Below are 23,947 nucleotides of genomic sequence, written 5' to 3' on the forward strand. Positions count from 1 at the left end.
GAGCAAATATCGCAGTCCCTTCGCGCTCGTTATAAGCTAGTTCGACTGTAGTATAGATATGAAAAATCAAACACTTTCCATGGTCTTCATTTATATCACTTGCTTTAAAATAATTAATCGTTCGTATTGATATTATGTTGACGTAGGATGAGCTAATACATTTATCGTTAGTTTTATTTTAATTTCGTATCCATTTCGCGTTATTTTTTCCGCGAAATCAATTAACACCCTTTCTTGAGGTACATCAATGTCTTTATGAGTAAGAACTAGGCCATTTAATTGTTCTTCCGAAATCGTTGCATAGAAGTCCTAAATCGAAGAGAAGAATGTCATAAGACTTAAGGAGAAGCATTTATTTTAAAACTAGAAATTCGCCCGTCAAGGTATGACGGGTGGAAATTGCTTCTACATTTGAACGAAGCATTTGCGTGTTTGGTGATATTTTGATAGTTGACATTTTAACACAAACTCCAGTGATTTAACCCCGAACTCCAGTCGATAGCGTTAACTGTTGACCGCTTTTTCGTTGACCATTTCTTCATTCTCCTAAAATGACAGTCTTACCAGTAAAACAGTTAAGTGACCGGATCCAGTTCGGCCTTGTCAAAATAAAGCCTTTCCCTGCATGTCAAACATTACCAAAACATATTATCAAATTATCATGTCGTGGCACGAGTTTCATTGTTGATGACGGCAGCGTTACTCGATCATTGGCTATTATGTATATGAGGATAGCTATTTAAAACTCTCATTATTAAAACAAGAGAAAAATCGCAAAATTAGAACAAGAGATAAAAATTCATGTAGTTCTTGAGTATAGAATCGAAAATCATAAAATTAATTAACAAGTTCTTGTAGAGAAAAAAAAAGTTGCAGTGCGACTCTGATAGGTTGAAGCCTGAACTTGACATTGTTAACATTTTTTTAGAAAGTTCAGTGAAAAAGGGGCGCGTTATTGCTGCGTGGATTTGAGTGGAAACATGTTTGCGAAACTTCAATAAAAGCAACTTAACTCAATTCGGTGACAATCACCCTTATCTATTGCACCAAAAGAGAATAAACATTATTAAGGTTAAACTTCAACTTATCAGAGACACATTATACATGAAAATAAAACCTGTACTTGATATGACATTGATGTATATTTAAAGTTGTGCTCTTTTGTTTCGGTTCAGGTTTTAATTAAATGCATATGTTTCCACATTTGATTTTGTATCTAAAGCAAATTTAACCATAACTTTTTGTGGTATCCTAGGTTGTTTTACTTTAAATGCAGATTTAAATAGAAAAAATAAATCCGCATATTTTTCTAAGTCGAACTTATACTTTCATTGAAAAATACAATGATACAGGTATTTACTATTTTTACGTTAGGTTGCATTATGATTCATAAAACTAACGTGAAATTCACTTATACATTTATTATTGGTTGTATTTATTTATTTTCAAGATTTATACCGTGAGAAATTAATCTTTCTTTTTCTAGAAAAACGCAATAATGTATCGTAAAGGAAATTATGCTGACAACAATTTTATGTATTAAACATATGAAAGATCAGTGAATTTTCATTTTGTCCAGTTTCGTCCATTTCGTCCAATTTCGTCCATTTTTTCCAATTTCTTCCGGTGTCCTGGACGTTTTACAAACGAGCTGATGTGTGCATCACGTGACTTCCTTTTACTCCAATTTAATGTCATTTCCCCATTACTGGCAATTTTAATGTGATTCAATAGTCTACTCTCTAAATATCACCAACAGTGGCCCAATTGAAACAGATTTAAAATAAAAAAAAAATCGTCAAGTTTATCGCCAAGTTGGCGACCAAAAGACTAGCGATATATCGGCAAGTGTCCGCCAAATTATAACACCACTTGAGTTTACATCGAAATTAACAATGATTTCCCCCCCAAAAAGGGGCAAAAGACCCCTTTAGAAACACCCGAATGCAACCAAAAGAGAAGGTGCACAACTAGACCCCACTAGGAGTCTACGTACCCAATTTCAACTTTCTAGGACATTCCGTTCTTGAGTTACGCAACATACATACGCACATACATACATACAGACGTCACGAGAAAATTCGTTGTAATTGACTCGGGAATCGTCATTATGGATATTTCGCGTGTCTGTACGTTCTTAGGCACTTATCCACGGCTGGTCGAGTCGGAAAAAAAAAAAAAACTCAATATTCATTTGGGGGTGAGTAAAATGGAAATTAAGGTCGATTTTTGAGTGAAATTTTCTTTGCGAATACAACACTTCCTTTTTTGTAAAAGGAAGTAAAAATTGGACAAAATATCAACCCTGCTTATGAGTCGAACTTGCCTCAAAGATTGTGAGCCCCTAATGTAAAGCAACACATGTCAGAAAATGAAGGAAATAAATAATTTTATCTGCAATAATTTTGTAACAAAATCAATATTGTACTGGCTTATCTAAAACAATTACGCCGGGCAATCGGTATTATGCTTGTATATTGTTATTTATCGTTATAGCTATTTCAAACAAGACACGGAACTTCAGTTCCATTAGAATCGAAATCGCGAACGCATAAAAAACCGCATTGGTTATTTTCAGAACTGATTATGCTTTTATATCTCAGCGCAGCATGTGATGCATTAAATACGATGAAACGCCTCTTTTTTCTCTAACGGACGCAATACTAGAAATTAAAATGTTATCGAAAAGTTCACATAGCATCTACCAATTATCAGTTATTGATGAAGATCACGGCAACTATCTTTCTTTCAGATAATAATCCTTTATAATTGCTTTGAATTCAAAACATAGCCTTTTCATTTGTATTTTGTGTTTCAAAAGTACGTTTTAGTAGCACATTTCGGTCATGAATTTGGGAGACTTTTTCACGTATTTGGGGCATGTTCTTGGACTTATTGGCAACAATGGTAAGACAAATTACGTATCTCATTGAACTTGACTATCAAAGTTCTGAGTTTCTTTGAATCGTGACCCAAAGAAATAATTGATATTACTTACACGCCCTCATTAATTGCAATTAAACATCGAATGCTTGTTCGTTAATTATTCTACATGCCATGTTGGAATACAAATTTCGATTTTTGATTAAAATTTCACTAAAATCGGAAGATATGTTCACAATAGAGCATAAACTACTGACAATGTGTGAATTGCCGAGTGTTGTATTTTTTTTGGGGGGGGGGGGGGGGCACGAGGAGGATGGTCGCCGTTCTCCGAAATATTTTTTCTTTTTTTTGTAAATATAATGCAAATTGGTTTCAAACCACCTTTTTCTTTTCGTGAGTTTTACACAAAGTCTTTTCCTCCAACTACAGCACTAGCCGGCATTTTATAAATTCCAAAGCAAGAATAGCCTAATTTCTTAGGTATTCTGTTCTAGGTTGAAGGTAGTTTATTTATTGCTCATAACGAACAGGATAATTATTTTGGCATTCAAACTTCAATGCGTAGCGCAAAGGCCAAAACAGAAAAAAAAAAAAAAAACTCTGAATTCCTTAAACAAGCCTGCATTTGAGGTGGGAGGGGGGATCTTGCCCCCTCCGATGGTTTGAAGAAACATTGTTGGACTTGAAGAAACATTTACATATTTTTGTATATAATTGAATATTTTTTCCTATGCTATGTAATGCTACATTACGTAATTTCCTGTAGTATTTTCTTATGGTATGAATATTTTCGCCTCACCAATAGAATCTTTAAATGACAGACCAGACTTTATCAACACTAAATTAAATCTAAGTGTTTTTTCGATCTCTCAAAATACAATTGGACATTGGAGTTCTTCTTAACGAGGTGCCACTGTTGAGTTTATTATTTATATGCCACAATGCACCAGGTATGTAAACTAATCTTTGTGCCAGTATTGCAAGAAGGAAGAGCAAGATTTTATTTTATTTATTTATTTATTTATTGAAATTTTTGTGATATGCACCATTGTCGCCGTTGAACGATAACGATGGATTTATCAACATCGAATAGTTTAACTTGAATGGTATTTGCAAGAACTAATTCTGCAAGTCAAAATACTTTACGAAATCATTTGCATTAATGTCAGATGTCTTTTCATCCATAAGTTCACTTCTTTTGCATCGTCAAAGGGGTTACCGGGAACCCCGAAAGACGTGTCCGCAGTTTTCTTCGAATTTGTACATTTTAATTAGTGATTTCAATACTTTTATGCCGGCTGATTTGCAATTTCGAAATACCGGTATTTGCTGAGGTAAAATACCGGTATTTTCGGTATCAGCTGAAAGTAGTTACAAGTTTTGAATCAAGGAGATTTCAATTTAACTTATTAGATATCAACTGCTTCTTAAAATGTGCATCAAATGTATTCTTCCTCGAAGAGACGGTAGCGAAATCAATCTATTAATTTAAAAAAAATAGATTTCAAAAGCAAGAACTAATAGAATATCAGTAAATAAAAATAGTACCATGTTCTTATTTTTTTCTCTTTTTTGATCACTCACTTCCCTTTTAGTGAAATCTAATTTCAGGTATAATTGCATATGTATTTATGCTATGAATAATTTATTCCAACCGTCAATTTCAGCAGTACTTGAAAAATATTTATCTCAACTGCCTTAAATATTTGTTAACTAAGGTCAACTTTCAATGGTCAATTACCATTTTATACTAACAAAAAAAAAAAAAAAAAAAAAAACATAGTATAGTGTTGTCATTATATTGGTGTGCTGTATTGTCTCGCTATTTAGTTGTTTATTTGGCGGGATACTTAGCATCTACATTCTACATAGTGTGAATAAAATATACTACCATAAATTTAAAATAAGATCTATTTATAAAAGCAAATTTTTCACCTGATATTATTATAGCTGTCTACATTTAATTTTATTTTTAACAAATTACATAACTATAAAGAATTTTGAAAAGAATTAAAGAAACTAACATGATCAAATCAAAGTTTTCATCGCAAATTTCTAGCCATAGGCTTTATAAAAAGTACACAAACCTATCCAGGTCAGGGGATTTTGTTTAAGCTGATGTTAATATTGGAAAAGAGCCATCTCTCGAAGAGAAATTACAGCTGGCTACAAATTATATAAAAATACCAAACTCAATACAAAAGAAACACACGCACACACACTAGATGAATCCAAAACCAGCCCGCAAGAGACTGAATTATTTGAAGATGAAGGACTACCAATGCAATTAGACAGGGCCTGATTACCACACAAGTCTACTAGGCCTGGGCCTGGGGCCCCCTCTTCCTAAGGGGCCCCAAATTACTTAAAGAATTATGCATAGCCATTACAACTATAAAAAAAAATACATTTTTAAAATAATAAGCCTTCAGGGGGCTTCAAAACTTTTTATGAGAACATTTGCTCGCAATAAATTTTTATAACTTTATCTTTATACATAAAGGGCTAATCTCTGTCCGGATGTCCGGGGTAAACTTCAAAACTACTGGAGGGATTTTAACCATTTTTTCACCATAGATAGCTACATAATCGGGGAACAACTTAGGCTATAATTTATCGCTAAGAAACTTAGTCTAAGAAGGTCGTGATCGAAAACAGTAAATGTCATGTAATTTCCACATCAAACGATTAAAGATTAAACCCATTGTTTCGAAAATTCGTTGCCTAACAACAACAATATCAAAAGTAATCATTATGTAAATTTTGAATCAAGGCCTGTCTGGAGAAAGCATTACATTGCTTTCTTAGGAATTGCATCCTCAACTTTATACATAAAGGGCTACTTCTGTCCGGATGTCCGGGGTAAACTTCAAAACTACTGGAGGGATTTTAACCATTTTTTCATCATAGATAGCTACATAATCGGGGAACAACTTAGGCTATAATTTCTCGCTAAAAAACTTTGTCTAAGAAGGTCGTGATCGAAAACAGTAAATGTCATGTAATTTCCACATCAAATGATTAAAGATTAAACCCATTGTTTCGAAAATTCGTTGCCTAACAACAGCAATATTAAAAGTAATCATAATGTAAATTTTGAAACAAGGCCTGTCTGGAGCAAGCATGACATTGCTTTCTTAGGAATTGCATCCTCATCTTTATACATAAAGGGCTAATCTCTGTCCGGATGTCCGGGGTAAAATTCAAAACTACTGGAGGGATTTTAACCATTTTTTCACCATAGATAGCTACATAATCGGGGAACAACTTAGGCTATAATTTATTGCTAAAAAACTTAGTCTAAAAACGTCGTGATCGAAAACAGTAAATTTCATGTAATTTCCACATCAAATGATTAAAGATTAAACTCATTGTTTCGAAAATTCGTTGCCTAACAACAGCAATATTAAAAGTAATCATAATGTAAATTTTGAAACAAGGCCTCTCTGTAGCAAGCGTGACATTGCTTTCTTAGGAATTGCATCCTCATCTTTATACGTAAAGGGCTAATCTCTGTCCGGATGTCCGGGGTAAACTTCAAAACTACTGGACGGATTTTAACCATTTTTTCACCATAGATAGATACATTATGAGGAATCATCTTAGGCTGTAATTTATTCCTTAAAAACTTAGTTGTAAAAAGTTATGGTGGATAACAGTAAATTTCATATCATTTCCCCATTAAATAATTAAATTCGCAACTCCAATAAATTATAGGGGGCGCAGAAGCCACTGTCTAATGGCGGATGAAAAAAGATGAAACAAACAAATGCCATAACTTATAACTTGCGTTGACGTTTAGTGAATGACAGTACTTTTTCATCGTATTTGTGCGAAGCTTTCTTTTTTATTCTTCTGAAATTACATTACACCACAAACATAGTTTGAAGCCGGAAATTTACCCCAAAGAAAACTCGTGGAATGGAATGTTTTACCTTTTTCTTTAGTATTGGTAATCACCGCAAGGTGGCGGATTCGAGCTTTGAAGTTGCGAATGTAAAACCCATTGTTACAAAAATTCGTTGCCTAACAACAGCAATAATATAAGTAATCATAATGAAATTTTTGAATCAAGGCTTCTCCGGAGCAGACATGAGTTTAAAGTCGTTTAAACATTGGAAACTCTACTTTTTGCATCGTTAAAGAAACATAGTAGAGAGCTTTTATTTTCTTTTGAGTGTGTACTGTTATTATATTTTGAGTGTGTTTTATTTTGAGTGTGTACTATTTATTAAATAAAGCGCACGGTTTTCTCAGTGATCTTTGTTTTTGTTAGTTCACATTTTGGAAATTCTTCAAATTTTTATATGCTCAAATTCGTGCTTTCGTTTCTAAATGAATATTCGTTCGTTCTTTATACTTATTGCTATTTTACTTTAATGGGTAAGGAAGAAGCTCGATTTTTAATCACGTCAAAGTGATATGTTTTGAGTTCTTTCAGTTAAAACAGAAAACGAAAGGAAGTAGCGATTGTTTCTTACATTTATTTCTGACCCAGGCAACGCCGGGTATTTTTGCTGGTTTTATTTATAAAGTTAAGAATAATGACAAGAAAATAATGTGTTTTTGATAATATTTTGAGAATTTTCGAACACCGGTATTCCGGTGTCATGTTTTAAAAATACCGAATACCGGTACCGCGTTTTTGGACCGGTAATCCCTAATTTTAATGTTGTATCATTACCATTCACTTTTTAGCAGGATTCGTGATTTTTTAGATTTTTGAAAAAAATAAAAAAAATTCGGATTTTTTAAAATTTAATTCGGATTTTTTTGATTTAAATCAGATTTTTTTAAATTTTTTTAAAAGCTTCAAATATTTGTAGATATTACTTACTTTACATTAATAAACATAACATAATTCATACAATAGATGAATCCATTCAGCTTACTTTTAAAATTAAGATAAGTTCTCTAACTATTCAGTACATTTTTAAAAATTTATAAATGCGTTATAATGCTTAGATAAGATGTGGTTTTGTTTGATGTTTAGCTTAAGGGGACACTGGACGTTCAAAGAGAAGACATTTTTGTCAAATTTTTGTAATTTTTATTTTTTGAATTTATTTAAATATGAGGACAATTTTGTGAGTTTTGTTTTATTTATTATAGTATAGAGAATGACTTAAAATAAGTTTCAGTGTTGTGAAATCAGATTAATTACGCAAGGGACTTTTCAAAGTTTTGTTAATTATCGTTAAGGTAATTTACATTTTTTTAAATAATTGGTCTTCTAATTAAATTTTTTTAATGAAATTTTATAATTAAGCTTGTACTAGTGTTTAAAGTATATGGTTAAAATTTCATGCAAATCCATCAATAATTTAAAAAGTTTGTTTTCAAGGTCCAGTGTCCCCTTAAGGATAGGGTTTCCATCATCATGTACGTTTTTAGTGTAAAATACTGTGTTGAACAATTATTTTTCTTAACTATATTAGTCATGGTGTATAAGAAAAACTTCAAATTTTTATTTTGTTCTTAACTGTAATTTTGGAATAAAAGTAGTATTGCAAAAGCGAAAATCTGTTAGATACACAGAAAAAGGGATCTTTGTAGTTTTGCCCGTTGAAGTTTGGTATAATGCAGTGTGATATTTAAAGCAATACATTCTAAAAATGCAAAATTAATTTATAAAAATAAAATTAACTTATTTTAATTAATGATTTTTTTAAAAAATAACTTGATTAAAACGACTTGAACGTATTTCTGACAGAACATGAAAAAGATAAAATTTAAATTCATATACTTTGGTAGTGAAAACAAAAAATATACCTAAATCTTTCCGAAAATGTTTCACAACCGCATTTGCAAATCCATTGAGAATTTAAAACAAGCTCACGAAGTCTAATCATTGGTGCTTATAAACTAGATTATGACACGTGTCACATCTTAAAATTCAATTTCTAGTAAACTTAGTGGTTCTGGATTATAAAGCGTGAAAGTTGCCCTCTTCCTCTTGCTTAGCGCAACAACATTTTTCAAGGACTTCACACTATAATAAAAATTTCAGGAAAACCAGACGAAAATTTTGGAGTACAGATTTAAAGTGAACATAAAAAGTCGTCATATAGATCTTATAGATCAGTACAGGTCATATAGATCAGTTTGCGGTTGAGCCCCCTCCTCGAACCCTTCGTGTTGACACACATTGCCGAACCTAATATGGTAGTTTGTGTGTATGTATATAATTGAATACATAATAAGAAGTCAAATAGTTTACATTAAAGCCCCTATATATACAGTATATATATAGACTCGTATATATAGCGGCTCTAGTTTGCACAATTTTTCTTTCATGTGAATATATTTAAATTTGTACATTGTTCATCAATTTCCACCAAGCGAGAGGAATTGTTATCTCAGTATGATTTATTCATTATTTTTCCATTTTGTGCAACGCTTCATAGTCATTATATGCTATCTTATTACACGTAAAACCACCATACAGAGATAAATAAAATACATATTTATAGGCAGGACACCGTTTTCCGGGTTCTGTTTGTATATATACTGTATAATGGCGAGTCTCGATAACTCGAAGTCTTATAACTCGAATATTCATTTATCTCGAAGTTTTCATTGGGTCCAAAACTCTTGAGAAGGCTACGGGAACTTCTTATAACTCAAACTACCAATAACTCGAAGGTTTTAACCGGTCCCTTGGGCCTTCGAGTTATTGAGAGTTGACTGACACCAAGGAGAAAATTTCTGGCTAGTCACAGAGCTGTTCGATTTTAGCCTGGCGAAAAAAGGCCGGTCGGCTTTTTTTGGTTTAAACCGCTTAAAAAAAGTCGGCTTTTATTAGAAAAAGCTGCTTTTTTAAGAAAAATAATTTTTTGGTGGGTTTTTATTGTAATTTAATCAAAATGAAAATTATCTTTGTATTCTTAATGCAATATTTACTGTATTAAATCAAATTCCATGAAACAAGAATAAAAATTTGATATATTTGTTAAATAATATCGTTCAGTACAAAAAAAAAACCTGCCCTATTATGAAATTAGTCTAGTTCAATGGAACTTAAATGATTATAAATAAATTTTAGTAAAATGCAAAAGATCACATGACACTGCTGCTGTTATACCAATCATTTGGTTCAGTCTTTAAATAACAATGCACTTATACCTTTTCTCTTAATCATCAAAACTGTTTCTTATTTTCTGAAGGAAAGTGAAAAAACATTTTTAGAAAAATACTTTCTTATATAAGAATGTATATGAAAACCAACAAGACTATATTGGTGAATGAATTTAAATTCTGCCGGAATATAATAGGTCTGCAATAGTTAATAGGTGCATAACATATTACTTAATTGCCTCTGTGCCAAAAAACTGAGCCATATGATCACTGCAATAAGTAAAAAAAAATTTTACTTTTAGCAGTATATTAGCGGAAACTGGTCATTTAATATTTTTTGGGCTTTGAAATGAAACAAGTCTGTCTGATTTTAACTTGGAGAAAAAACTAGATGGAATTTTCTTTCTTTTTTTTTTTTTTTTTTTGGTTTAAACCACTTATTATATAATTTAGTTTTCATTTTCACATATATTAAGGTGCTAATCTACAACAGCAGAAATCTAAAATATGATTAGTAAAACAAAACTACATTCTGCATACAGAATGTAGTTTTGTTTTACTAATACACATCAAGATTAATAAAAAGAAACATTGATAAGGCATAAAAAGTGGTAAATGATTGCATACAAGTGTTTTTAAGGTTACATATTTTCAAGACATCAGCTTAGGTGGAGGATCATCCGACAAAAGCGTCAAGGTTTTGTTAGAAATGATTTAGTTTTTGTGTATATATTCCTTTTATCATTTTTCTTTCAGGAAATGTATTGTTTTTTTACTTAAATTGACATTTGTTAGCTCATTAAAATGTATAGAGATGGATATAGTACATGATTTATAAAAGCCAAAAAAGACCGGCTTTTTTTTCAAAAAAGACTGGACTTTTTAATAAAAACCGGCCGGCCTGACCTTTTTTTGGAAAAGGCCAGCTTTTTTACAGCCCTGGATAGTCATGCTCTGTAACAGTATGATGGACACATTAAGTTTGGTTGTCTGTGGGATCAGGAGGTTTGTGTTACTCAATGTGATTTCCTCAACAAAAATTATCGATTTCCGGGAGAATCCAGTGGGAATCGTTAGACCAATTGACATGGAATCACACTATAGTAGTTATAGTAATAGGAATATTTTGATAATACAAAAATAACAATCCTATTTCCGTTTCTCTGTTTTTTTTTTATTGAGAATGGGGTAAAATAGTTCAGATTGTTTCAAGCACTGAAGCAAGAAAAGGGAAATTGATAATATTAGCAATTGTCGGTCTGGAAAAGAAAGACGAATCGATTTGAAATTTTGTTAATGACAACATACCATTGTCTTACAAAAATGTATAGTAGTAATGTCGCCAAAAGATCTAGAGTACTGCGTTCGAAATCAATGTTCAGGTTATCAGCAAGGAACTTTGAACCTATTGTTTAAGGCAGGGAGTTAATGTTTTCCTTATCATTGAGTAACTAATAACAATGACTGAGAAAGAATACCTTTGTTTTCGAAAGTACGAACTGAACTAATTAAATTGAAATAATTAAAGTTCTGTCACATTATTTTTTGCATCTTTATTTTATTTTATTTATTTATTTTTTACTTTACATTATGTTGCCTAGCGATAATTTTCAAATATTCAAGTAATGTTACATAATGTTTTCATTTTTGCTGATACAATAAATTAGAAATACTGCAGTAGGAGTATCAGTTAGGTGAAATGAAAAACAACATTTTATAGGTATCATACGAGCTGGAAAAATCTTTTTTATCGTTATGTTATGATATCTTTACCATAAATAATAAAATGGCATGTTGTAGCCATCAAAAAACTTTTTTCATAAAAAATAATTAAAACCCGTTCTTACTGAGATCCATCTGTATACGAGCATGCGTTTCATTCTTTCAGTTTGGGTAAAGTCACCCAGTATTGCAGTACCTGTTTTTTTTTCGTACATGCATTCAGGGGCGAGTCATGGGGCTCATAACCCCCCCCCCCCCCCCAAAACCGTCTACAATTGTACCCGTTCACATTATGTTCAAACACTGTATAAATAAAATGTAATAGATTTCAGCAGTCTTTCAATTCATTAATTATTTTTGGAAGTAAATTTTAAATACTAATCCTTTTCATTGCTTCATTAATGTGTAACATTTATACCTATTTGGGACCTTATTCCTGGCCGATGTGGCGCTTTTTATTGACATTCAAGGAGTTTCAGAAATTTTTCATACCCAAAACCTTAGGTTTGTTCAAGAGGGCGGAGGGCATTCTTCAGCATGACCTCCCCTCAAACGGTTGTCTGTATCTGCCACTGGGTAGTACTCCATTTTACCTAAATCCAAAAACTCCTTTGAGATTAGCTTGTCAGTCAAACTGCTGAGGAGTTGCCTCCCTTCTAAGCCCTCGGTATCAAAAATGCCGCAAACAGGCTCATATAGATAACCGAAAAAAAAAAATTTTTAACAAAAAAATTGATTATTGGAACGCAAACACCTATTTTATAGTGTTATTTTTGTTGTTGCTCTGTGCCGGCTAGACAGGCAATTTGGGGTGCGCTGCTTCACTTTCCCAACTGTACTGTGATTTGGGGTGAAGTTCGACTTCCACAGTACACACCTGCCATAAGGACCCGTTTATAGGGTAGGTAACCATTCAGAGGACATTCACACAACGAAAGGACAAGGACATAGAGAAAGTACATCCATGCCCGAGCCGGGATTCGAACCCGGGTCCATCGCAGTCATACTCCTCTGACCACTAGACAGGGCAGGCGGCTGTTCTTTTTGTGATACTCGATTATGGGAGACATCCCGTGTAAACGAACCTTTTCCCGATGTTATTAAAAATGGCACTCCGGGACAACTTTTGGTGAAAAAAATTAAAAACCAAGCATGGTCATTGCCATTGTTTGCACAAAGTGAGATTATCGATGCACTTAAAGCTCTGCCAGTTAATTTAAGTTTAGTTAATTTAAGTTAGTAGTTGCAGTTTTTTTTTTTTTTGAAACGAGGCAGTGTACGAGTTAAGATCTGTTCATAAGCTTTTTTATTATTATTACTTAATTTTTTTTTTAAATAGACGACTTGAGTGGTTCGGAACTCATCTAAAATTTTATCGTGCTAATTATGAAGAAAATCTTCGAAAAGTATTTCTTCGCCTAATTCAGTTAAAAGTAGTAAAAGCTTTCTTTTTCATGTCTGATCATTCCATCTAAATTTATGTAATTCGTGACAATAAGGGTAAAGAAAAGCTATCAATGGAAAACCTTACACCTCAGTTTATACTATTAGCAGAGCGATAAAATTGTTAATTAAGTTACAAATGCATTAATGATCTGTTGCTTGCGCCTCGTATTTTTAACTTCAAAGCTTACGAGCAAAAGCGCGCATATGGGAGTAAGGGGGGCTCGAGCCCCCCCCCCACACACACACCCTTTAAAATTAGAACTTCCTTGCTTTTAGTACTTTTTTCTTTGCAAAAATGTAAATATATTTCTTCTCCAGCATCAAATGAATAAGTTATTAAAAATGTCATTTTTTTAATAACTCTAATCTGTACTGAAATCGGTTTCAATGGGGAAAATATCCTGCAAAACCATGGGGAAAATGTCTGAGCCCCCCCCCCCCCTTAAAATTTTGCATATGGGCGCCCTTGCCTACGAGTAGTTTGATAGCTATTGACAACTCACAATCACAAATTTTCGAGACAATCTGTAAGAAATTCTGTGAGGGGCTTTAAGTTTACACGAAGCTTAGAGAAATTAATTCATCATTGGGGAACCAAAACGGGGCCGCAAGCTAGGTTCGAGTAGATTAAAATGCTACTTTGCGACATTTCTACGTCACAACCGATCACGTGAGCGAAAATCTCGATCTCGCAAGTTGACGAGCTTGGAATGACCGCCCGGTTCTAATTAAATTAGCACACAAATAAATCTCAGAGAAGAACAAGGATTAGTTTTTAGTCCTAATTGCATAAATTTTATACCACTTACTAGTTTTTTTCTTTTAAGGGGTCTAAGGACCTTTAAACTTCAAAATTTTCGATTTTCTGGAAAAAATATATGTTATGCACAGTTTAATTCTGAACAATTTGATACCTTATTTATTACTATACGCCAAAAACTTTTCGAGTTATTGTAAAAATGCCTAAACTTTCCCCGTAGAGATTTATGTTAACAGTATCTGTTTAAGCCTCTTTTTCTCAGGAGCCGGTTTCTTCGGTTTTCTCGTTTTGCGCGCATGATATCTCAGAAAGTTTCTTATATATGTCCGTAAAACTTTCAATGTATGTTAATCTGGTTTATATTTATGACCTAAACCTAAATTTATTTATTTTTTGAAAATTATTTATTTATTTTTTTGAAATTTGGTAACTTAATATCGAAAATTTCCAAAATTTTGGGTAAAAAATATTTATTTTTAAATATTAACTTTAATTTTTTAGTTGAAATTTAGGTTCAGATCGTTAAAATGTATCAGACAAACATGCATGAAAAGTTTTACGGAAATATATTAAAAACTTTCTGAAATATCATGCGCGCAAAACGAGAAAACCGAAGAAATCGGCACCTGAGAAAAAGAGGCTTAAACAGCTGCTGTTAACATAAATCTCTACGGGGAAAGTTTACGCATTTTTACAATAACTCAAAAAGTTTTTGGCGTATGGTAATAAATAAGGTATCAAATTGTTCAAAATAAAATTATGCATAACATATGTTTTTTCCAGAACAACTCAATAACTCAAAGACGCTTGGACCCATTTGAAAAATTCTTTTTTTGTTTGAAGGGGTATACTCTTCCCAGGTGCAGGACCGGATTTAGCTTTTGAACCTTTCCGTGCAAAAGTGAAAAATTGCTCCCCTTTTGAACTGCTAAAGAACTCCCCCCCCCCAATAAATAAATAAATACATGCTCTTTTTTGCATTTTTCAGCAAATGCACAAAATGTGTCAAAGTAAATTGATAATAATTAATGTAAATATTAATAATTTTCATTAAAAGTACTTCATTTTGTAAAACGGTTTACAGATTTAATTCTATTGATTTCAAAAATAGCTAAACAGTTACAGAGTTAATTCTCCGTTCATAAGGCAGCGAACTGAGAAAGCGCGGATATAGCGTCTGGTTTAAGGGGGAGTCCTTGTCAGAGCATGAGCACACAAATGAGGAGACTTGTGTTATCTATGTGAAATCTGGAATTAGTATAGAATTATGCTTATGTGTTGCATGCATATTACTAATCTTCTTTCTATGCGAAAAAAATCAATTGAAAGATAAAATAGTTTACATTTTGAGATCTTGAAATCAGTTATGTTTTTTGCGTTCCACGAATTGCGATAGGACCCTACTCGTTAGGTTTCTTTTTTTTTTTACTAATGGCTTTTATCGCAACTATAATTTGAATTCAATACATTAAAATTTAAATGAATGCCAAGGGCCGGATGCTGGATGTTATATGTACTGTGTGTTGGATACTGTTTTCGCATAAAAAAAGATTAGGTAAAGTCGAGAAGGTCGTTAAAAAATAATTTGATTCCTAGGCACGTGGACGCCGGCATTATAATCATTGAAAAATAAAATCAAAGGACGGACGTCGTTCAATTGTCAATAAGCAGTTCGTGATAATTTACGTAATTTGTACGAATGTTCAATATTCTTCAAAATACATTCCTCCTGCATCAATACACTTGCGGAGACGTGTTTGCTACGCCTGAAAGGCACCCTGAAACTCCTCGAAGGGAATGCCTCTCAGGAGCGTTGTAACATTGTGTTGGATGTTTTCCACGGTTTCACAATGTTTTCCTTTCATCTTTCTCTGTCTTGATTCGCGGAAACAAAAAGAAGTCACATAGAGCTAAGTCGGGATTGCAAGGAGGTGAGGGATCACCGGGGTGTTGCTCCGGGTCAGGAAGTCGGTAATGATGAAGGCTGTGTTGCTGGTTGCATTGTGCCACTTCCCAGACTGTGATCTTGAAATGCAATCGTCCTTGAAGGCTTCTTGCAGCATCTGGAATGTTTTGGTTGCATTTTTTCCAAGCCTCACGCAAAACGTTATGGCGTATCGTTGTTCAAGCGAACGCTCCATTGCGTTATGTTACAAAAGTTGAAAACATACTTCAAGCGGAGGCACTTATCTCCGCTCACACTGCTCGAAAGCAACTGACGACTGGATGCATTGAAAGAGCATACCCCCACCACATTTCCCAGCCGGTTTTACTGCTTTGCCATCTATCGTCGCGTCACAATAACACTATGCTCATTACTTTCATAATGGACCCTGTATATATATAAAGAGTAATATAAACATTGCGTTATGGGTAAATTTGGAGCATAAATAGGGGGTCCAGGGGTTACACCCTGGAAAATGTCCTAAATTGTAATTCTAAAAACGCTATTTTAGATTTGATGATATTTGGAAGAGAAGGAATGTTAAGGGGAATTTACTTCAGATTTTTTTGAAATTGAAGGCTCAAAACGAAATTTTAAACAAGAAATTTTAAATCTTTAAACGAAATTTAAAAAAGGAAAAGGAAGAAAGGGTTGTCCAAGGGTCTGGACAGGAAAATGTTCCAAAATAATAATAATAATAATAAATAAATAAATAAAAATGAATAAATAAATAAATAAAACTTGCCGTTGTTACTTTGTTACTTGTTAGCAATCTTTGTCTTTTTTTATTCTGTTCTAATGGGGCTGTGTTAGAGAATGTACCTTTTCTAGGCCTAGTGCAATATCCCAATAAAGCATCCATTCTTTCATGTGGCACCACTATCGGCAAATCCCATTGCCACAAGAATATCGACGCCCAGTTTCCTTATCAGGAGGAGGTTCCTGGGCTCTTACGATGTGAAACTGAGCTAGGAATTTAATTTTTCCATCAGTAATTCAAGCCAAATGAATAATCAAGGGATCTTTTACGTGCCTCATAATCATAGGACCATGGCGCTGTCCAGTTTCTGCATCTTGAAAATTCACCGACTGGAGCCAGGTTTGAACCTGCGTCGTCTGGCGTTAGATGACAACGCATAACCACTACACCACTCGGTCGGCAGTCAGTGTTTGTAGAAGTAAGGGAATGTGATGGAGTCTGGAATCATTCCCCATACATTTTTCGTCCAAAATACGTAATTGTTTGTAGGTCATCTTTGTTTACCTCAAGAGAAACGAATGGATTGGAGAATTCTCTACAGAAATTATCAGAAGTTTAATTTCCAAAATTGCAATTTTAGACGAGCTTCGAGATGTAAGGATGAGGTAAGTTAAGTGGCTCTCCCCCCGGGAATTTTTCGAATCTGAAATCGTTTCAACAAAATTCGATCTTTAATGATGAGGTGGGAAGGTTCGGAAGAGCTTCCGCGGAAACTTTTCAAAATTGAAATCATGACTATACAATTGTAAGCAATCTTTTGGTGACGTTTTGGGAAGGGGTGATATTTAGGAAATCTCACCATCTCGGAAAATTTTCAAAATTTAAGTTTTGAAAACGCAATTGTAGCCAATCTTCGAAGATGTTATAAAGATCATGTTTTTACGGCTTTCCCGTGGAACTCTTTCGAAATTGGAGCACTAAAAATGCAAATATTAAAATTTTCACCCTTACCTTGTTAACATGTTTGAATTCAAACGCCTAAAGCCCCAGTCAAATATTTCAATGTTTTGGACTGAGGTGTTTTTATTTATTTGTTATTTTATTTTATTTTTGACTTTTGTGTGATAACTACAGTCATTTTTTCCTCTTTATTTTATTTTAAATATCATGCCTCTTGAATCTTCTGCAGAATTTTTGTTTAAACCTTCTTTTGTTTCCCTTCAAACCATTTTACAAAATCATATTTCGGCGGCTCATACATTTTCCACCATTTAGTTATGAATTTTCATTTCAAGGAAAATAATGAAAGTAAGAAAAACAGAAACAAAAAAACATTTTGCAACCCCAGAAGCAATCTTGTTTATTTATAAATTAATCCATTTTTTAGTCTCAAGTTTGCCATGAGTTTCTGTAATTCACCGATTTAAGCACTTATCTTTATCTTTACTAATAATAAAGCTGAAAGTCTCTCTGTCTGGATGTCCGGAGGATGTCTGTAGGATGTCTGGATCTCTGTGACGCGCATAGCGCCTCGACAATTTTCATGAAATTTGGCACAAAGTTAGTTTGTAGCATGGGGGTATGCACCTCGAAGCGATTTTTCGAAAATTCGATGTGGTTCTTTTTCTATTCCAATTTTAAGAACAAAATGATCATAAGATGGACGAGTAAATTACGAAATTATCATAACGTGGAACCGTAACATGGGCACAAGCCAATTGGCGAGATATGAAATTATCATAACGTGGAACTATAACATGGGTACAACCCTATCGGCGAGAAAATTCACCATACATTATTTGTAAATATACAGGCGAACCAAAAGATCTTTTCAATTTTTCTATTACGGGCAAAGACGTGCGGGTACCACTATAAAAGATAAAATCCGTTAATTTTCGCAACCCCATCGAAATCGCGAAAATTTAAACCTCGCGAAATATCTTTTCTTCGTCGGATTTTGCAACTTTCGGTGCATTTAAAATTCGCAAAAATTTCAGCTCGCAAAATAACCGTTATCTTCATTTTCGCGAAAATTAATCCTTTTGCAGTTGCGTTTTTTTCCTGTTTAAAATGTTCATCTCAGCGGCTTTTAGTTTGTTTTTTAGATGTTTTGTGATGTATTACTAAACATATATATATATATTTTTTTTAATTTGCATTTTCTTCTGAAATTTGTACTGATTTTTTTTTTTTTTTTTTTTATAATCTTTAACGCCACGAAGGGTTTTCCTTCGTTACATTACTTAAATCAAATTTGTGGTTCGTTTTCTGAAAAACTGAGATGTTTATTCCGCTCTCTTCCCACCTCCAGGACGGGGGGCACCCCGATGAGAGATCACTGCAATCTCCAAAAAAAATAAAATAAAAATAAATAATAATAATAAAAAAAATCATGATTCGGAAAAGTTTGTCTGACGGTTTTTTAAATTTGGAGACATAATTGAAATATTTAAATGCCTAAATGTAACTATTTATTAGACATAAGTACATATGTGTGGAAATCCGTATTTTATCATTCGACAAAATTTGGAGCCCTGTTTGGCTAATTGAGAATTTCTACCTTCCTAAAAATTTTAAGCTGGAGGGCGCCCCTTCTGGTGGTAATCCTCCTACTGATGATTCTCCTTCGTTTAAAATGATTTTAAAGTCTCGGTAATTAGTTAAAGTTAGAAAAGAACTAACACCTTAACATTTTTAACGTGTGCAGACTACGAGTCCCGAATAGAGAAGGGGCTTATCTATTATAAGGGGTTAGAATAGACAAGGGGAATCTGCGACAGCAGATCGCCCTCTTCATTTGTAGATGGCTCCAGAATTTTTTCCAGAGAACTTAGTTTAATTTTTCAGCCTCTTGGTCGCAATATTTCTCTCATTTTGATTTTAGCAATCTTGTGCCCCTCAAATTTTTTACTCTATGCAGGGGCACGACTGACGGAGAGTATTAGTCCGGCCCTGCCAGTTGGTACCATGGTCATCAGGTCAGGATCTGGTGATGGAATCCTAAAGAAATAGGGGAAACTCTTCAAATTTTATGGACACACTTAAAGCGATTTTCAAAGGTTTTTTTAGTGATTCGTGCATTTGCTTTCGGAAAGCATAATTTGATAATGTTGATGATGAAGACAATTTACTTTGTACGTAAAAACACATTTGAAAAACCCTTTCTTCACGGTCTTCGGAAGACTCTTCAAGACGCTGTGCTTTACTTCTTCTTCCATTGTGCTCATCTTTGTCGTTTTCAAACTCTTATGTTTGACGCTTTCTTATTCAATATGCACGTAAGGAAGGCTTCCCCATCATGTACCACATATGCTGTTCTACGTATCTATTTCATATTTACATCACTAAAAAGCAAAGAAATAAATCATTCTAAAGTATAAAAAACCGCCTTCGAAAAACACCCAGGGACTACAAAGTAAAAAATAATTCGTCTCATTTTCATACTACCCACCCAAATCTATAAATCAAATTTATTTTACACATTTTTCAATGCTCCTTTTCTCTCAAAATTAAAATAATAGCTATAAAGCTGTCGAGAACAGAAAAAAAAATAAATAAATAAAATAAAAATAAAAATTAATTTGAATTTTGACATCTTGAATTCAAATTATGTTTTTCGCAATCGCGAGCGTTTGTACGTAGGGAAGAGTGTCTGTTTGTGTCTGCAGGCATGAGTGTGTGTGTGTGGTTATGTGTGTAGGTGTAGGTATGTGTGTAGGTGTAGGTATGTGTATGTATACGTGTGTGTTTGTGTCTGTGTGCAGGCATGAGTGTGTGGGTAGTTGTATGTTTGTGTGTGTAGGGGGGGGGGTATGTGTATGTAGGCATGTGTGTTTGTGTCTGTATGCAGGCATGAGTGGGTGGGTAGTTGTGTATATGTGTGTGTATGTGCTTGTGCGTAGGTGTTTGTGTGTGTATGTGCATGTATGTAGGCGTGTGTATGTAGGATATTTACGCGACCTGGAGCCGGTTTTCGCTAGAGGAGCAGCATCGTGAGGCCGGCCGACGGTGGTGCTGCAGAGGGTGCTGGCGGGAAAATAAAATGATAGGACGCCAAAATAGTCAAGTGAGAACAATAAGCAATCGTGATTGTTCAAAAATAGGTCAGTGTCAACTTACAGTGGTGGGTGATGAGAGTTTGGATTCAACGCGTTTTTTTCCATAAGAATCAGCACGAATGGTGTTGAAAGCATGTTGAGACTTTTTTTTTTTTTTTTTGCTGTGCAGTGTGAAAAAGGAAATACTTCTTATTACAGCACGCCGCACAGTGGGGCGAAAACGTCAAAAAGTGCTTATAAATGTTTTTTTTTCCCTACACTAAACCAATTGAGGATTAATAAATTTGCACAAGCCTCCTCTTAGGCAATCAGAACTGGAATTTTAGAGCCCTTCGTCCGCTACAAAGCTGAAGGGAGCCGTTAGAAAGCTGAAGAACCATAAGTGCGGGAATTTACAAAAATTGCTTTTAAGCAGTCTATAATTTTTATTTCCTATTAAAGGCGGGTATATTTAATTTCTCTCGTGTCCAACAAAAGTAATAAGACAAAAAAAAAAAATAAAAAAAAAATGAGTAATCGAATTCTCAAACCAAAAATCGGTTTTGATCAGCACCAAAAACTTCGGAATTCAAGGTTATTTTTTTTCAAAACACTCTACAAAAAAATGTCCTCTCAGAAATTAATATTAATTAGTCATAAATGCTCTATAGAGAGACCTTGAAAAAGAATTAGCTGCGTAAACCTGCGAACTTTGCACCCTGAGCTCAAGCAAATCGAGAAAAATCCATTATAACACGCCTGTGTAAACAAACAAGCGAGAGAGGTTTAAAAACAGTTTTAAGCGCTTTTTGGCGTTTTCGCCCCACTGTGCGTCGGTAATAAATGAGTCGACGCGGGGTTCTTGTTGCCGCAGGGCACTGGGCGGCTGCCCAACCCTGAAGCCGCCCCTACCAATAGCAGAAACAGCGTGAGGCTGCGACGTGCTTCGCAGATTCTTGAGAAAAACTCTGCAAACTATTTTTTCGTAAAGTTTTTAAAGAGAAAATATCGTGAATTTTAGCGAATGAAGATTTGCTCCGTACTTTCGGGTATATAATCCACAGGTAGTATGTACTTGTAGTTTTTAAATTTACTAGCTTTGTAAGGACATTTATTGGGGCCGATTTAAATTTTGCGATTAAACCAGGCCCGTCTTTTACGGGAGTCAGGAGGAGGGGTCAACTGCCCCTCCCGGCTTAGAAAAATTAATGTTTTCACAATATAGGTGGGAGTGGTTTTTGTTGTTTTCCAATGGAATTTACTATGAGTGTACACCCTTTGCCCCTCCCCCCCCCCCTTCACTTTCTGGAGAAATTCGAAACGACGGACCTGAATTAAACTTGGGTCGGATTGTCCCTCAGACTAATTTCGGATTTTTAATTTATTGTATACAAAACTGGGGGGTACTATCGTATATAAAACACGGCCACCCCCTAATATTGATTCACAGTACTAGGGCAGCCTAGCAGTACGTTTGTGTCATACTTCAATCACACTCACGGTGGGCTCCCAGGAGTCATTGTGTTACAGGACAATATTCGGTCACACAGAGCAAGGATGTCAGAGGTTTCCCTCTTCCACATTATAACCTTCTCTGGTCTACTCGATCCCCTGATTTATCACAGGTCGGACATATATGGTATCACTTGAGTAAATTGGACAGCCTATGAGTTTGATCGAATTAGTGGTGCGTTTACAGTAACAGTAAAACGAGATGAAGTAGGACAAGTCTCAATGCTCGACAGTATCGCTTCGTACATTCACACTAGAGGTGGCTCAGCATGGTATTTAAACCCCTATTTATTTGTGACTTTTCCAGTAATAAATGATCATTTTGCTCTCATTTTAAAATCACTTTCTAATATCAATGTTGCCATCACGTGGGTAAAATTTCGTTTCATTCTGATTACTCCTTCTTGGTGCATTGATTGTTTTTTAATAGAGTGTAACACGCATGTAATATGCAGTAATAAATTTATTTTTAATTTTTCAGGCACCACTACGGGCCTATCAACCACCACTTTTGCTGAAAGTTCAACGCCCATCATCCTAGACACATCATCATTTAAAGAGTACAGAAGCTCTCAGTTTCCTTCCTCAGTTCCTCCAAAAATTTTATCTAGTCTTTTCAGTGAAACAACCTATGAGACAACAACAGAAAATGCAAGCTCAGGAACCGTTAGACAAACAACTGAAGATGTAGCAAATTCAACCCATATGGGAGTTAACGTCACTGAAACCGACCACGCAGGAGATTTAAATGGAACAACTGACGGTGGATTTAACATCACTGGCACAGGAGATTTCAATGGAACAACGGACAGCGAATTTAACGTCACTGGCACAGGAGATTTTAATGGAACAACGGAGGACAGCGGATTCAACGTCACCACTGATCTAACAGGAGATTTCAATGAAACAACTGAGGGCGGATTTAACTTCACCACTGATCTGACAGGAGATTTCAATGGAACAACTGAAAGTGGATCAAACGTTACAACAACGGAAGATTCAGACACAACAATACTCAATCCCAGCACACCTGATGAATCGAACTCTACAACTAATGGTACAACTTCAACTGAAGGTCCTAGTTCCAATAGCACAACTGATGCTCCTGGCTCAACTGCAAGCGACCAAACTGGAGGAACTGTCACTGGATCAACTGAAGTTCCTCCAACCGATAAGCCTAAGCTTAGTAAAGGTGCAGTAGCAGGCATCGTTATTGGCTGCTTATTAGCAGTAGCGCTAGTAACAGCAGCTGTGGTTTTTGTCGTTAAGCAGAGGGGCAGCCCAGAAAGGCGCAGATTAAATCCATGAGGAAACTAAGCGCGGGAGTTTTTAAATCTTCGAAGCATTTCATCCTGGCTACTTGGTCTGCCTAAGTTCCATTTCTCATTTTAAGATGTTTTAAGATGTGTATGCATATCAGGACACCATTGTAGCCCTTTTTGTTGGCAGCTCATGTTATTAAGAAGAAAAGTCCTGCTTCTTGTATTAACGTTGTTTTGTATAAAGTGTTGAACAACATCTTGAGTTTTTCTTTCATTTGTGAATCATACCACAAACACAACATTGCACTTTAATTTTGTTTCGTTTTATAATAGTTGAACATAATCTTTCCGACAGCTCTTTTCCAGACATAACTTTCGATTCAAAAATTAGTTTTGAATTTGGACGTATACCCCTGAAGATACATCTATGGGAAACTAAAGCTGGGAGATTCCCTTTGTTTCTGGATACTTTCTTAGCTGTTGACACTTGAGGAATTCTAAGTACGTGAATCCTTTAAAGCACTTCAACTTCTGACCCTGCTAAACTTAATTGTTATTTTTCTTCGCTGGGTTTGTAGCTCTTGATAGACCTTAGCATAC

At 34.5% G+C, this 23,947-nt stretch overlaps 1 protein-coding gene across 1 annotated transcript; it reads left to right on the forward strand.

The window, feature by feature from the left end:
* Window positions 1-2,767: 2,767 nt before the first annotated feature.
* On the forward strand, window positions 2,768-23,603 carry LOC129220519 (autotransporter adhesin BpaC-like). The gene is made up of 2 exons (XM_054854946.1): window positions 2,768-2,907; window positions 22,567-23,603. Exons 1-2 carry the CDS (start codon window positions 2,847-2,849, stop codon window positions 23,391-23,393), a joined length of 888 nt encoding a protein of 295 aa, XP_054710921.1. The 5' UTR covers window positions 2,768-2,846; the 3' UTR covers window positions 23,394-23,603.
* Window positions 23,604-23,947: the final 344 nt, after the last annotated feature.

This window comes from Uloborus diversus, chromosome 4 (genome assembly GCF_026930045.1).
Source record: "Uloborus diversus isolate 005 chromosome 4, Udiv.v.3.1, whole genome shotgun sequence".
Classification (NCBI taxonomy): domain Eukaryota; kingdom Metazoa; phylum Arthropoda; class Arachnida; order Araneae; family Uloboridae; genus Uloborus; species Uloborus diversus.